At 40.7% G+C, this 13,331-nt stretch overlaps 1 protein-coding gene across 10 annotated transcripts in view; it reads left to right on the top strand.

The window, feature by feature from the left end:
- COBL (cordon-bleu WH2 repeat protein) overlaps positions 1-2,506 on the top strand; it is a 287,602-nt gene extending 285,096 nt beyond the window's left edge. For all 10 annotated transcript variants that reach the window (XM_039522524.1, XM_039522526.1, XM_039522525.1 and 7 more), the window contains one exon: positions 1,240-2,506. In XM_039522524.1, the coding sequence (XP_039378458.1) occupies positions 1,240-1,257 (18 nt within the window). In that variant the 3' untranslated portion in view covers positions 1,258-2,506. The remainder of the gene's footprint in view (positions 1-1,239) is intronic.
- Positions 2,507-13,331: the final 10,825 nt, after the last annotated feature.

The raw sequence follows: 13,331 nt of genomic DNA, 5'->3' as shown, positions 1-13,331 counted from the left end.
GCTGCGAGCACAATGGTAGCCAATGTCTGCCCGATAAAATGGAAATATAGGATGGACCCAATTCTCCTCTCAGTTACACAGTTGCAACTACCACTGGGCAAATTTTGTTCTCACATCTATACAAATCCCATTCGTTGGGAGTTACACCCATGCATTTTATATTGGATAGTGTGTGGGCAGGGGAGTGCTGGCATTCAGGTGGAGGAGGTGGGTTGCATATCTGGAGAGTGTAGGGTGACCAGATGTCCCGATTGTATAGAGGACAGTCCCGATTTTGGGGTCTTTTTCTTTTTCTTATATAGGCTCCTATTACCCCCCACCAGCTGTCCCAGTTTTTCACACTTGCTATCTGGTCACCCTAGGAGAGTGTAGTTTGATCAGATGGGACAAATGAAATTCTGAAATAGTGCGCTGGGTGCTTAGCACAGAAGTGGGGCAGAAGTTTCCCTCAAAAGCATTTGGCCAAGCTCTGGTGCACAGGTTAAATGAGCCAGACAGTGATCTGACCATCTCCCTTCACAATTAGAAGCATTCACTTGCGCACTGTTACTTTGTGTGAATGTGAAAAGACAAAAATAAATTTCAACTCCTCTCCTAGCTAATAAATCATGCAGACTAATCAGACTAATTTTTCAAGGAACCGTGCTTCTGCCAATGCCTTTATGGCCAAGAAAGGAAAAGGTTTAAAATTATCAAAAATTTGCTAATCTGTTTTACTTTTATGTGATCCTAAAATCCTCTCTCCTCCTGAGTGAGTCAAAGCCCAATGGCTTTTCAAGTTCTTCTCCTCATTCTGGCCTTGACTCAGGAAAGCATCCCTATTTTGGACGGACACGTAAGCATGTGCACTTAAGCACGTGTGTAAAGTTAAGCTTAAATTAAGCACATTCTTAGGTGTTTTCATGAATGGGGGTGAAGTTAAGTATGTGCTTAAATGCTTTCCTGAATCCAGGCCTATGCATTTCCCTCTCCTCTCACCAGGGAACATGCACACAAAAACAAACCACCAGGTAATTTATGTGACCAATACCATCACAGAAAGAAATTTTGATCTGTCTGTCCACAGTCTGCAAGAAAGAAAAGACACTAAATTCACTGAGTGCAAATTATTCGCTAGTAAAGAATGGTGATATAAAAATAACAATAAAATGACCCCACAAGAGAATGTTTGGCTAGTAATGTCAACAGTTGGAGGTTTAACAACATATTGAATGATCATGTTCTTTTCTTTTATTATAGGTCCCTCTCCTAGTTTGAATCATGTCTAAAGAACAGGTAATTGGAAAATCTAACTTCACACACACACACATAATCATCATTCAAAGACTGAAGTGGCAAAGAACATCAAGAAGTTTAGTTTATTCTCCTGTCTACGGGCCAAAATAAGTTGCAATTGAGTGTACCTGCATAATGATTCTAAGGGGAAAATATGATGCTTTGCTGCACAGTTTCTGTGCCAAGGACGTGTGTTTTGCCTCTAAATATTTAAGATTGCCAATAAACGATTGTTGGCAGATTAATAAAAATATAAACACTGTGTAGTCCTACATTAACACTTAATGGTGTATTCGGGGAAAATAAAGATTTTTGCTATCTGTGTGAACAATAACATTCATTCAGTCTTAAGTTGTTTAAAATATGCAAATGTTTCAAACAATACACTTGTTTCTTACTCTTTGATTTGGACAAAATAGCTAGAACCAATAAGAAAAAAAGCAAGTAGAATAAAGATCCATCAATATTAATCACAAGAAATAAGTTGTGGCAGATTCTTAATTGCCTAAATTTGCCATATGCTGTTATGTTATGTAATTATGTGAGTTTTATATCTCTAGAACTCTCACTAAGCAGGTAATCAACAGTGAACATGAGATATACTGAACCCATTCATGACACTGTGAAAGTGTTGTGAGATGTGAAATAAAAAGGACCTTTACTTAAAGCCTTCACAGTCTCTAAAGTAATGTTTCAAAACACTGCTTAGTCTTTCAGGATCTGGGACTCATTCCTGCCCTCTGAAACGGAGGTGTGCCCACTCACATATGAAAGAGCAGGACCAAGTCTGTGGGTCAGATCCTGAGCTGGTGTAAATTGCACATAATCTGGCCCCTTGTTTCTAATTCATGATGGCTCTAGTGTTGTCTCACCATTATTTATAGCAGCTTATTTTACAAATATTAACTACTTTGGTAGTTGACATATATTTTGAAAATATTTCATTAAATTGAAATGATAACTTCAGAAGGACAGATCAGTCAACATTTTTTCATATTTACTATATTGTAATGAATCTGAGGAAGTGAGAGTTTGTATATTTTAATTTTTTTATAATAATTTTCGCACTGTACACAGCCCAGAATGGATATATTTGGGTGGGGGGAGGGTTTCAGAGCTGGAGTTTAAAAACAAAGCTGTGTAGTGTGGCTAATGTTAAAAAAAGAGAAGGACTGTTTAGCCATCTGTACTTAATATGACTGTATGTTACATATTGTAAAATATTCATCTGTTAGTGCCACAATTAAAAAAATTGTACAAGATTTGCAAGAATCTTTGCCTTGCTCTTTACAGTTACAGAACTATCTGTACAGTTACTGGGAACTCGAGAGGGATGAAAAGGTAATACAACAGCATGTCGTGTTTCAGTTCTCAGAGTCTTCACGTAAACTGTTTCAAACCAGAAAAAGGCTCATGGCTGATCTGATGGGAATGCTATTAAAAACTGACAAATGGAACCAAGGAACCAAATCGATATAAATCCTGATATTAGTGCAACTCTTATGGAGAAAGATTATCTCCTCATTATGGAAGTATGTATAGTCACAAAGCCACTTGTTGTTGTTTCATAACCCATGATAATCAGTTAAGATCACCCTTTTGTATGAGCTGGTTGGTCTAGTTCAGGGTAGGCAACCTATGGCACGCGTGCCAAAGGCGGCACATAAGCTGATTTTCAGTGGCACTCACGCTGCCCAGGTCCTGGCCACCGGTCCAGGGGGCTCTGCATTTTAATTTAATTTTAAATGAAGCTTCTTAAACATTTTAAAAACCTTATTTAGTTTACAACAATAGTTTAGTTATATATTATAGACTTATAGAAAGAGACCTTCTAAAAACGTTCAAATGTATTACTGGCACGTGAAACCTTAAATTGGAGTGAATAAATGAAGATTCAGCACACCACTTCTGAAAGGTTGCCGACCCCTGGCCTAGTTACATAGTGGTCGTCTTGGCCCTAGAATCTTACCAATTTATCCTACAGCAGAAAACTAGAGATACCACCATAAAAATGGATTTACATACATTGGAACTAATCCTGACAATTGTTACTCAAAGTAGTAAATCTTACTCATACGAATAATTCCACTGAAGACAAGTGCAGCTTCTATAGATAAGGAGTTGCAAGACTGGGCTCACAGGAGTATATTGTTCTCTTGGTATGAGAGTGAATCTCCTTAGTGCTCACCAATTCTGTACCCCTTGGTGCTTATGTGACTACTATTGAATTCAATGAGACTACATGCATGAGTAAATGCTACTCAGTGGAACAAGGGCTGCAAAATTGGATCCCAAGAGAATGATATACTGTATATTATATGCCTTACGATTCAAGCCATACAACCATCCTCAGCCATGAGGCTTGCACTAATGATACGTAGCTAAATTTTTTAAAAAGTTATCCTTGAAGAAACCTCCAATTATCAAAATCCAAAGCATAAAACAATTATAAGAGTAAGAACATCTGTGGTACAAAATGTCAAATTCACTGTGACACAGAAAAGATGATTGAAAGTCCACTTCAGTGGTCACAGAGCAAGTTAAAGCTGCCTTGAGGCCAATGGGGAGTCCAACTTCTTGCACCATCATTGCTGGAACATGAGTACACTATTCCTGTTCCTCTCTTCACTACAACCACAGCTTCTACTTACATGAGGGCCAGATTCTGGTGGCTGCCTGAAAATAGGCCATAATGAACCCAACAAATGGGAGAGTTAATTTGCACCTATTTTCAAGCCAATACTAACTAAGTGTGTAGCCCCCTTATACAATCTCTTCCCACTAAAAGTAGGATTCATCTCTGTGGGGCACTGTTTCCTAGAGACCATGGCCAGATAAGAGAGCATACATGAGGAAGATACCCACTTACCTCTTGGTTAGTCCCTATAGTGTCCCTACATGGCTCCTGTTGTGGAAAGCCAGCAAAGTGGGTGCTCTCCTGGAAGGGCCAAAATACAGACCATCAACTGCTCCATCATACACCTGCTGGCCAAGATTTTTCTAGCATGCACTTAACCAGAATTTGGCCTGAGGAGAGGAGCAGCACATGGCAAGTGGTGAAGAAAAGAACATTGGAAATAGCCATTGCTAGCAAGGAATTTATTCTGAATATGCATACTTAATGTGTGTGTGATCAGGGAGACAGGAAGGTTTTTCATCAACTCGTTGAATTGTAGACAGACTTATTCACCTCATATCAATTTTACAAGGCAATTCCATGGGGCCTGATTACTACCCCCTCCAACTCCCTGCACCCCCTGCCCTATCGTCATTATTTATACCTGTTCAAAGAGGGAGTGAAAACACTACCCCGAGCATAAGGGAATGGAGAATTCAGATATGGTAGTGTCTACACTTTGCACAGGTGTAAGTAACTACACCTGGTGTAAAGTAGGAGAGAATCGGGTCCCAAAGCTACAAAAGAGAATGTGCTGGTTTCATTCACTGTTTACATTGCTTTATAACTATATCCTCAGCTCAGAGTATCACTTGATCCTGAAACAGTTCCTAACGGTGTCTTTCCATTTTTAATTTTAAATAATTCTGGTTATATGCACAAAATATTTGACTTAGGTAATATAGCTTTGTTTTTTCTGGGATTCTTTTTTTTCCATGTTCAGTAGTAGGCTGCAAATATTGGCTACACGGCACTGGACAAAAATATCTTTTGAAGTGTACATCAATCGCCTGGGTTTCAAGCAGGGAAGAATTCACCTTCTTCACCCCACAGATGTGATTTGCACACTTTACACCACATTGATCAAAGGCAAAAATGTGGCCAGCATCAGCTTGTCACTGCAACACAGATGAATTTTCAAGCTTAGGAAATAGATGCACCTACCACAGGCAATTCATGTGGTAATCTTTCTAGAACAGAATGAAACACTCCTCCAGCTGCTTTAGAGTTAAACACATGCTTATCACCTGAATGCAAAAAATAATACTAATAATAATCAGGACAAAATTTTGCCTGCAGTGGATGTTTGTCTGAATGACTGTATAAAGAGTAAGACCTCGGTGTCTGCCCCTTTGTTGCAGCAACTTTAAGAATAGGTTTTTTGCAACAACATGAACTTAAACAAATTGCATGTGTATAGGTTATTTATTAATATAATAAGGACCAAAACTTGCTCACATTACTCACAGAAAAATTTCCACTGATTTTTCAATAAGTGATTATTTGCACCAGAATGATTTGCCTCTGATACTTTAAGGTTTTTAACAACTTAATATACAATTTATTTTTATTCCTATTGTTCTGTTTAATATATTTTTGTTATATATGTGTGTGTATGTGTGTGTGTTGCTAAGTGTGAGCCATAACATATACATGTACAATGTGCTTAAATTGATGTTGCTATAGCAACCTTAATTTTTGCATGTCTTGATTTAAAAAAAACTGTATAACACTAATGTTGCCTTAACAATATTTGCATTTAATATCTTCTTTTTAAAAGAAAACTGAAGAAAAAGAGAATGGTTAGGGTTAGCATGTGAATGATCACAACTAGGCTCAGAAGTTCTCACTTCATTGCAGTTAATAGAATTGTGAGTACCCTTCACTGCTGCTGTCTTCATTTGGCTGGAAAAGGTTACTGTGTGTCTCACTCCTTAGCAAAGTACATTGGTTTACACCAGCATGACTATACCTTCCTAAAGAGGAAACAAAGATATTATTTATTATTAACTGAATATTGTTATTTACTATTTATTTAAGCACTGACAAGGTACTAGATGCTGTTTATGTAGCAGAAGTTTTGCTCCCTGTATCCATCTACCAATTTTTGTGGTTTCACAACATTTTCCTATTATTTTAAACATAGGACCAGACATAATACCTGAACCTTTTTTTTCCCCTCCTAATTGACTTAATTTCAAGTTGATGGTGTCACTTTAAGGAAGTTGTTGTTGTTTGGAAGGGTTTTCCTGTGTGTACTGCAATGGAAAATCATACCATGAACCTCATGCAAATTGTCGCTGAAGAAGCTCTTGGACTTATCGGGCTGGCAGGGAGCAATATGGGTGTCAGAAAAGAAATCTTACCAGAGGCTTTTACTGAGCATGTTCAGCAAAACATCAATTGCTTATACTGTCTTTTATCTTGTGTTTTGTTGTTAACCTTCTCTTATTACAAAACCTAGCAAAAGCCCTCATTAAGGACTATTTAGAAGCAAATTTTCAAGTTTGAAACTTTTGCTAAGTCTAACTCTTTTAGCAAAAAAGAACGGTTAGAAATATTTAATGGCGAAAGTGTATATTTTTCACTCAAGAAATTCAAGAAACGCCTTCAGGTGGGGACAAATCACAGGATGTTTCATCCCCCAAAGAAAACTTTTCATGAAGTTGTTATGTACAGCTAAGAACAGGACATTATCATGGAAACCTTTTTGCAAAATTAACTGTAGCTTCTGAACCTGGCAAAATAGGAACCAGTAAGAAATCAGGGCATATGTATTCAGAACGACTACTCAAACACTGGTAGAGGCAGAGTCAAATCCAGCTCCATAAATTGCTGTAGTCTTCAGCCAAATCTGAAGGCAGCAGGTTGCCTCGAAACTCCAGCTTCTTTTTTCTCCTGTTTTTCCTCCTGGCCTCTGTTTGATTTGTATGGGTTGAATTAAAAGCTTACATGTGCCATATCGCTTTTCTGACTTTTTTATGCTCCTGATACTGGTACTGTTATGCCCACAGTCCTGAAAAGTTTCTATTTAAACAAACTGAGATGCTGGTGCAGTTGCACGTGATTGGGGGGAAACCGACACTATTCAGGTGCCAACAACTGCTAGGTGCTTTATGCCCCAGGAGCTGTGAGACAGAAAATCCTAGCAAAAGAACAAAATTGTGGGACACCATCATATGCACCATTGTCACCCACACTTCCTGTAATATGGATGCAGTGGACGTAGTGCAAATATGAATGGGATTTGTTTTACATTGGTTATAATGTGCCAGTTCAAAGAAAAAGGAGTCTTCCATAAAGCAGGTTTGGGTCTGTGCTTTCCTGAGCTTAGAGTCCAGGATTGGAAGTCAAGACTCTTGGCTTCTATTGTTGCCGTTACCACAGATTTTGTTGTATCACTTGTTTTCCCTCTCACTTGTCAGTCATTTTGAATCCATGTACATGGTGTGATTCAGACATCCATTGTACATGCAGAGCGGGCATGTGCACTCTGACTGGGAACAGCGGCCCATATAGCCAAAGCAGGGGGAGGGGTTACTGAGGATGATTCTGACCTTGGGGTATGACAGAGGAAGTGAACTAGGTGGCTTGGGTGGGTGGGGCTCAGCAGCCTGCACTTTGCTTAGGAGGTGTGGGGGAGGGGTAATGGTAGAGGTGGGGGGAGAGAAGGATGTTTCTGTCCACACGTGAGGCTATATCTGCCCTTTTAAAAATGCTGATGCTGACATTCATATGAACCACAAAACTAGGAAAACTCTTCTTCCTGCCCACAAGCCTGTAAAATGAGCCTCCATTGGTACATGTTACACTGCAAAGTTCTATGCAGAGGACTCCCTCCTGCCTAACCAGTTTGGATACCAACTCTGCTGCTACATCTGGATCCAGGGATTCCTCAGAGAGATCCACGGACCCCAGAAAGGTGCCGAGTATCTCCCTGGTTAGCACCTCGTCCTTTTGATCTGCCTGATTCATGGAGTGGTGTCCTCCATACCCCTGACCTCAGCAGTGCATGGTGCCTCTACGCTGGCCAGTACTGGGTTTCTTGCACATGCCAGTTCGGAGGATTCAGTCCATTTTGTCAAAGGACAGTCACACTTTTCCTCCTGGCACCAGACCCACTCTTATTGTCCCAAGCCTTCAGACTAGAATTCAAGTGGGAAACAGTCCATGGCAGTGTTCAGACGGAAGGTGCTGTAGAAAGTATTGTTTTTATTTCTGTATTAATCTTTTAGCAACAGTTATCCCACCCCATGTAAGAGCACTGCTTTGCTGCTGCTCTGGTCAGCGTTTGTGTGAAATTTCTTTCTAAGCCCCAGATCTATACGTTAAATATTCCTACCTCTGGTATTTCATAGAATTACTCAAGGTTTCATTCATGAACCAGGGCTGTTCTCTTATTCCTGGAGCTGTTGATTCTCTTTTCTCACTCTGCTTTCGCTATGGTCCTGCCTATTATCCAAGTAGCCACTTTTGCCCTGAGACGCACCTGTTGATTAATGCTGCTTTTGTGAACCGAGAAGGATGTGGTGTGTTATTTTTTTCCCCCATCCCCTAACTAAAGACCATTAAAATGAGACATCTTAAATAGAGGCCTATTTTATATTAAGGGGACAAGCCATTGCCTCACAACCATGTTTAGCAGCGGTAGGTTTTGTTCCCCCACCGTGAGGATCTCTCTTGTGCACTTATTTGAGCAAAGAACAGGCAGTTTGGCCGCACGGATGTATCCATTTTTGGTTTCCAGTTGAAAAATGTCCCTTTGAGACTGTATATTTTCTGTGATCCAAAGAGGATTAAAATATTAGGGAATGAAAACAAATAGGAGTATTATTCCCACTAGAAAGCATTCTTATAGGGGCAGAGAGAGGTTGAAACTTTATTGTAATTCAACATCAGGACACGTCTAGAAATGGAGCAATTAACAGGTTGTAGGGCTCTGGGTCTCAGCTGCTGCTGCTGTATTCTACAAGTGTTGCCAAGAGATGCTAAGCTGAAAATGCAAATATCTGCAAGGCTGAAGGATCAAAGAGCAATTAAATTAAAAACTGCTGACAAGTCAATCTTAGCAGCCATTTCCATGCTGAACTAGGTCAATAAATCTTAGCCTGCTGTAAATCTTACCACCTAAAGATGGGCTTGTATAACATGAAAAAGCAGTAAAATATAGCAATGTATTTTATGTAAATACTTTTAAAAGTAGTGAATAGCATGTTTTATTCATATTACCCTGCCACCCAAGCAGTCAAGAAGAGGTTAGACTTCTGGAATGGGTTAATTCTTTATTCGGTGAGAGAGCTGAGTTGACAAAAAGGCAAGAGCTTTCTTTCCTTGTTTCTTTTCCTGTATATTATTATTATTAATTTGTCTTACAGTAAGTTGTGGCTACAGCACCCAATTGAGATCTCGGCCTCCTTGTGCGAGGTGCAGTACAAACACATAGACAATCCCTGCCCCAAAGACTTTTACAACAAAATAGACTAACGGTATGGGAGGAAACAGAAGCACAGAGACTTGCCCAAGGTGTCGCAGTAAGTCAGTGGCAGAGACAGAATTGGAAGCCAAATCTCTTGATTTATAATTAACCCCCTATCCGCTGAACCATGCTGCTTCCCAGCGTGCACATCATTCACATGAGAACATCGAACACAGACAGAGTGTGCAGCAGGAAAACTGACAATCCCCAGATGTAGCATCTGTTTCAGAACTCCAGCGAAAGCAGCTGTTCAGCTAGCCAGCAGTTCTCAAGATAAAATGTACCAAACTGCTGCTTCCAACTCTATTTTTAAATCCTCCCAAACAGATACTATGTATTCCTTTCATCTTTTGAGCTAAATGCATTTCCAGCATCAAGTATCTAAACTAGACACATTCCCAGCAGAACCACCAAAATGTACAAATGCGAATACAGCTACTAAATTTAAAGCAGGCTTTCAACAGAGTAACACCTTCCTGATTATAAACACACATCTCCATTATGGCATCCAGTTCTGCCTCCCTAAGCCTTACTCATTCTTCTCCCTCAGAGAAAGCCTAAGGCCTGGTCTACACTGGGGGGAGGGGGTCAAACTAAGGTACGCAACTTCAGCTACGCAAATAGCGTAGCTGAAGTCGAACTACCTTAGTTCGAACTACTTACCCGTCCTCACGGCACGGGATCGAAGTCCGCGGCTCCCCCGTCGACTCCGCCACCGCCGTTCGCGGTGGTGGAGTTCCAGCGTCGACGGGAGCACGTTCGGAGTTCGATATATCGCGCCTAGATGAGACGCGATATATCGAACTCCGAGAAGTCGATTGCTACCCGCCAATCCGGTGGGTAGTATGGACGTACCCTAAGCAAAAAGTTTATTGTTACAGTAGCACCTAAGCGAATGTCTACGCAGCCCACAGCAACGAGCCCCACCCCACAGCCTGGGCCGACAGACTTGGGCTAGCAGGGCTAACACTAGCACTCTAAAAATAGCTGTGTAGACAGCACTTCGAAGTTGAGGTGTGGGCTCTGTAGCCTTGGAGGCCGGGGGGTCAGAGCCTGAGCCACAACAAAGTACTGTCTGCACAGCTACTTTTAGAATGCTAGCATGAGCCTTGCAAGCCCAAATCTGTGCCTCTGGGCTGGGAGGTTGGCTGCTGTAGACTGTGCAGACATGCCCTTGATGGCCCATCAAAGATCTGTTGAGCTTGCTGCTGTACAAGCATATTGTAACAGGCAGTCCCTGCCCTAAGAGTGTACAATCTAAGGTACTGATCTTGGAGTTAACTCTGTGGCAGAGCCAAGATCTGAACCCACCCCTCCTGAGTCCCTGTCCGCTGCTTTAATCACAAGACCAAAGTGCAAGTCTGACACTGTGTCCTGGAAATCTAGTCCAGGCTCAGGTGACTCAAGATGAGAAGTGAATTCCAGGGCCCATCACCAAGCTGCTTAAATGCTACCCCTGCCCCCGATCGGAGGGTCATTAGATCGAATGCCTCAGATGATCACAACAGTCCCAGTATTACAGCTAGTTACTAAAGGAAGAAGGCCTGAGACACTTAAGGAATTCTAGGGAAAAACCAACACCATTAACAAGCCTTTTGTAATCAGATGTGATTAGACTGTCACTCAAAAACCTCTTGGATCTGGAGTTGTCTGGGTCTGATCCTACAGAAAGCAGCCAGAGCATATTGGTGAATCTGGCCCATTATTTCTTCATGACAGGATAGCTTGTTTTCAAGTGTCATGCTTCAAAAGACATCTACAGTCTCAGAGGAAAAAATGGCATAGGGTAGATTTCTTAGTGAATATTTGCATCTATTTATCTAGCTCTCTTTTTGCTCTTGTTGATGCTAGGATGAGATGGCTGGGAGCTAAATTGGCATCCCTGGGCATGATTAGAATCTGAATGTTTGAGATATGGATTTAAACAATGATGAAGCAAGGAGTTTATGGTGTATTGACCTGACTAATATGTAAGTATTCCATTATCCTTTAGTGGATGGAATCAGAAGTACTCAGTATGTCCTAGTCCCTGTACTACTAGCAGGTAATGGAGAGTATCAGAAGAATTTGATTTTTAAAGTTTTGGAGAAAAAGAATCTTGTTCTTTCCTTGCAGTTGCTGTGGCCATAATGTGTAGTATAGATTAACCATAAAGTTCCCAAAATAGGTATCCACGGGTTTGTTACAAAATGCAAGGAGGAGATGGAGCTGCATTCACAAAAAGTAGGTATTCAGTTCCATGGTTTTCCTAAGTTTTTTTCTTGATAGGACACAGATGGTTTTTAATTATTAAAATGTTTAAATGATCTACATCACAGGGGCTCTTTCTATAAAAAGCATGTCCTGTGTTACAGACTTTGCTTTGGGTGTGATGAGGACTATTTCAGACTAGCAAAGCTACTGTCAGCTGACCCAATACAAGTCCTATTCTCATGGGAAAGATTTGTCAACACAAGGTTAAAAACTATTTTAAAAAATTCACAGTGGAGAGACTGGATTTTAATCTTGATTCTATAACAAGTAAAAACATGGTGAGCACACAGCAAATGCAAAAGCTCTGAAATGGTTTGGGGACAGCCTGTACTTTCTTTCTTTCTTTCTTTTCTGGATTGAATCAGAACCATTCTTAGGTTTGTGTGGTCTCCAGCAAGATGCAGAACCTCGCTCTGTGTAGTAAGAAGATTTGTGCTGGCTCTAAATACATTTCACAAACTCCAACCCAAGATAGCAACGTGCTGTATGTTCCCAACTTGAGAACAAAGGGTGAGGATTTCTTGTTTTTCCTCAGGAGGCTGATCTCATGTTTCATTACTCAGGGCCCACTTTCAATACGGCTTGTAAAGTAATTTAAACCAGATCCTTTGCTGTATGTTTTCCTGGAGGGAACTCGGTTTTCTTTAACCAAAGGGAAGCCTGGAACAAGCATCTCAAGGGACAAAACTATATAAGATAATTTCCGCACATACATTGTACGTTAGGCAACAAATTCTTTATAATCAAAGGTAAGTCAAAGAAAACCTAGTTCCTAGAAGGGCAAGATAACTTTTCAACTAAGAATCTCCCAGTGCTGTCTCACATTCTTTTCCACAGCTGCAATCCAGCTGAAACTCCAACAGCAGAACCTGCCAGCAAGACAACTAAGGAAATCAGTAAACCTGGATTTAAAATATATATATTTCAAAACTTGGTATCTGGACCTGTTTGGGTTGAAGAACAGATTTTTAAATGCAGTAGATGAGGCAAATAAATGGTATTATACAATTGGATCATTTCAATACACCTTATTGCAATGGGATATTTCCTGTCTCAAACTATTGCAATGTGGTGTTGTTCACACTTAGGGCTTGACCCAATGCCTGTGTGGAGCAGCTGTTCTGTAAAGATATTGGGTACAGCTGTGGAGATTAAAGAGGGTGCCCTCCATTTTGGAAAGCAGGGCCCTGGACTGCAAGGACAGACAGTGAGTTGCAGGCTTCAGGACAGTAGCAGACTGGTTTCTGTTGTGTTAGAGTTATGTAATTGTTAAATAACAATAAAGTTGTTACCTGCATGCTCTCATTGCTTTAATGAGAAGGGGGAAAAAATGTCCATTGAAGCCAATGGGAGCTTTCAAAAGACTCCAATGGGCACTGGATCAGGCCTTTAAATATCTGCTGTGTTCTACCATGCTGGTGGCTGTGCTTTAGTGGTGAAGGAAGGATTCCTCTATATGTGACTCTACTTGTTCTTGTACAGGCGGGGGGAACCACAGAAGGGGCAAAGTAAGCAGGAAATTCCATGAGAATCACCTCACTGCGATTTCTTGGCTTGCTCCCTTCAAACGGCTTGGAGATTCTTTGGGGGGGTGCGGCACCAAAGTGCACAGACCAATGCTTGGAAATCCTACAGCGCTGTAACCTTCAT

This window comes from Mauremys reevesii, linkage group 2 (genome assembly GCF_016161935.1).
Source record: "Mauremys reevesii isolate NIE-2019 linkage group 2, ASM1616193v1, whole genome shotgun sequence".
NCBI classification, from domain to species: domain Eukaryota; kingdom Metazoa; phylum Chordata; order Testudines; family Geoemydidae; genus Mauremys; species Mauremys reevesii.
Note: the sequence above shows the minus strand (reverse complement) of the source record. Positions and strands in the feature narration are given on the sequence as shown.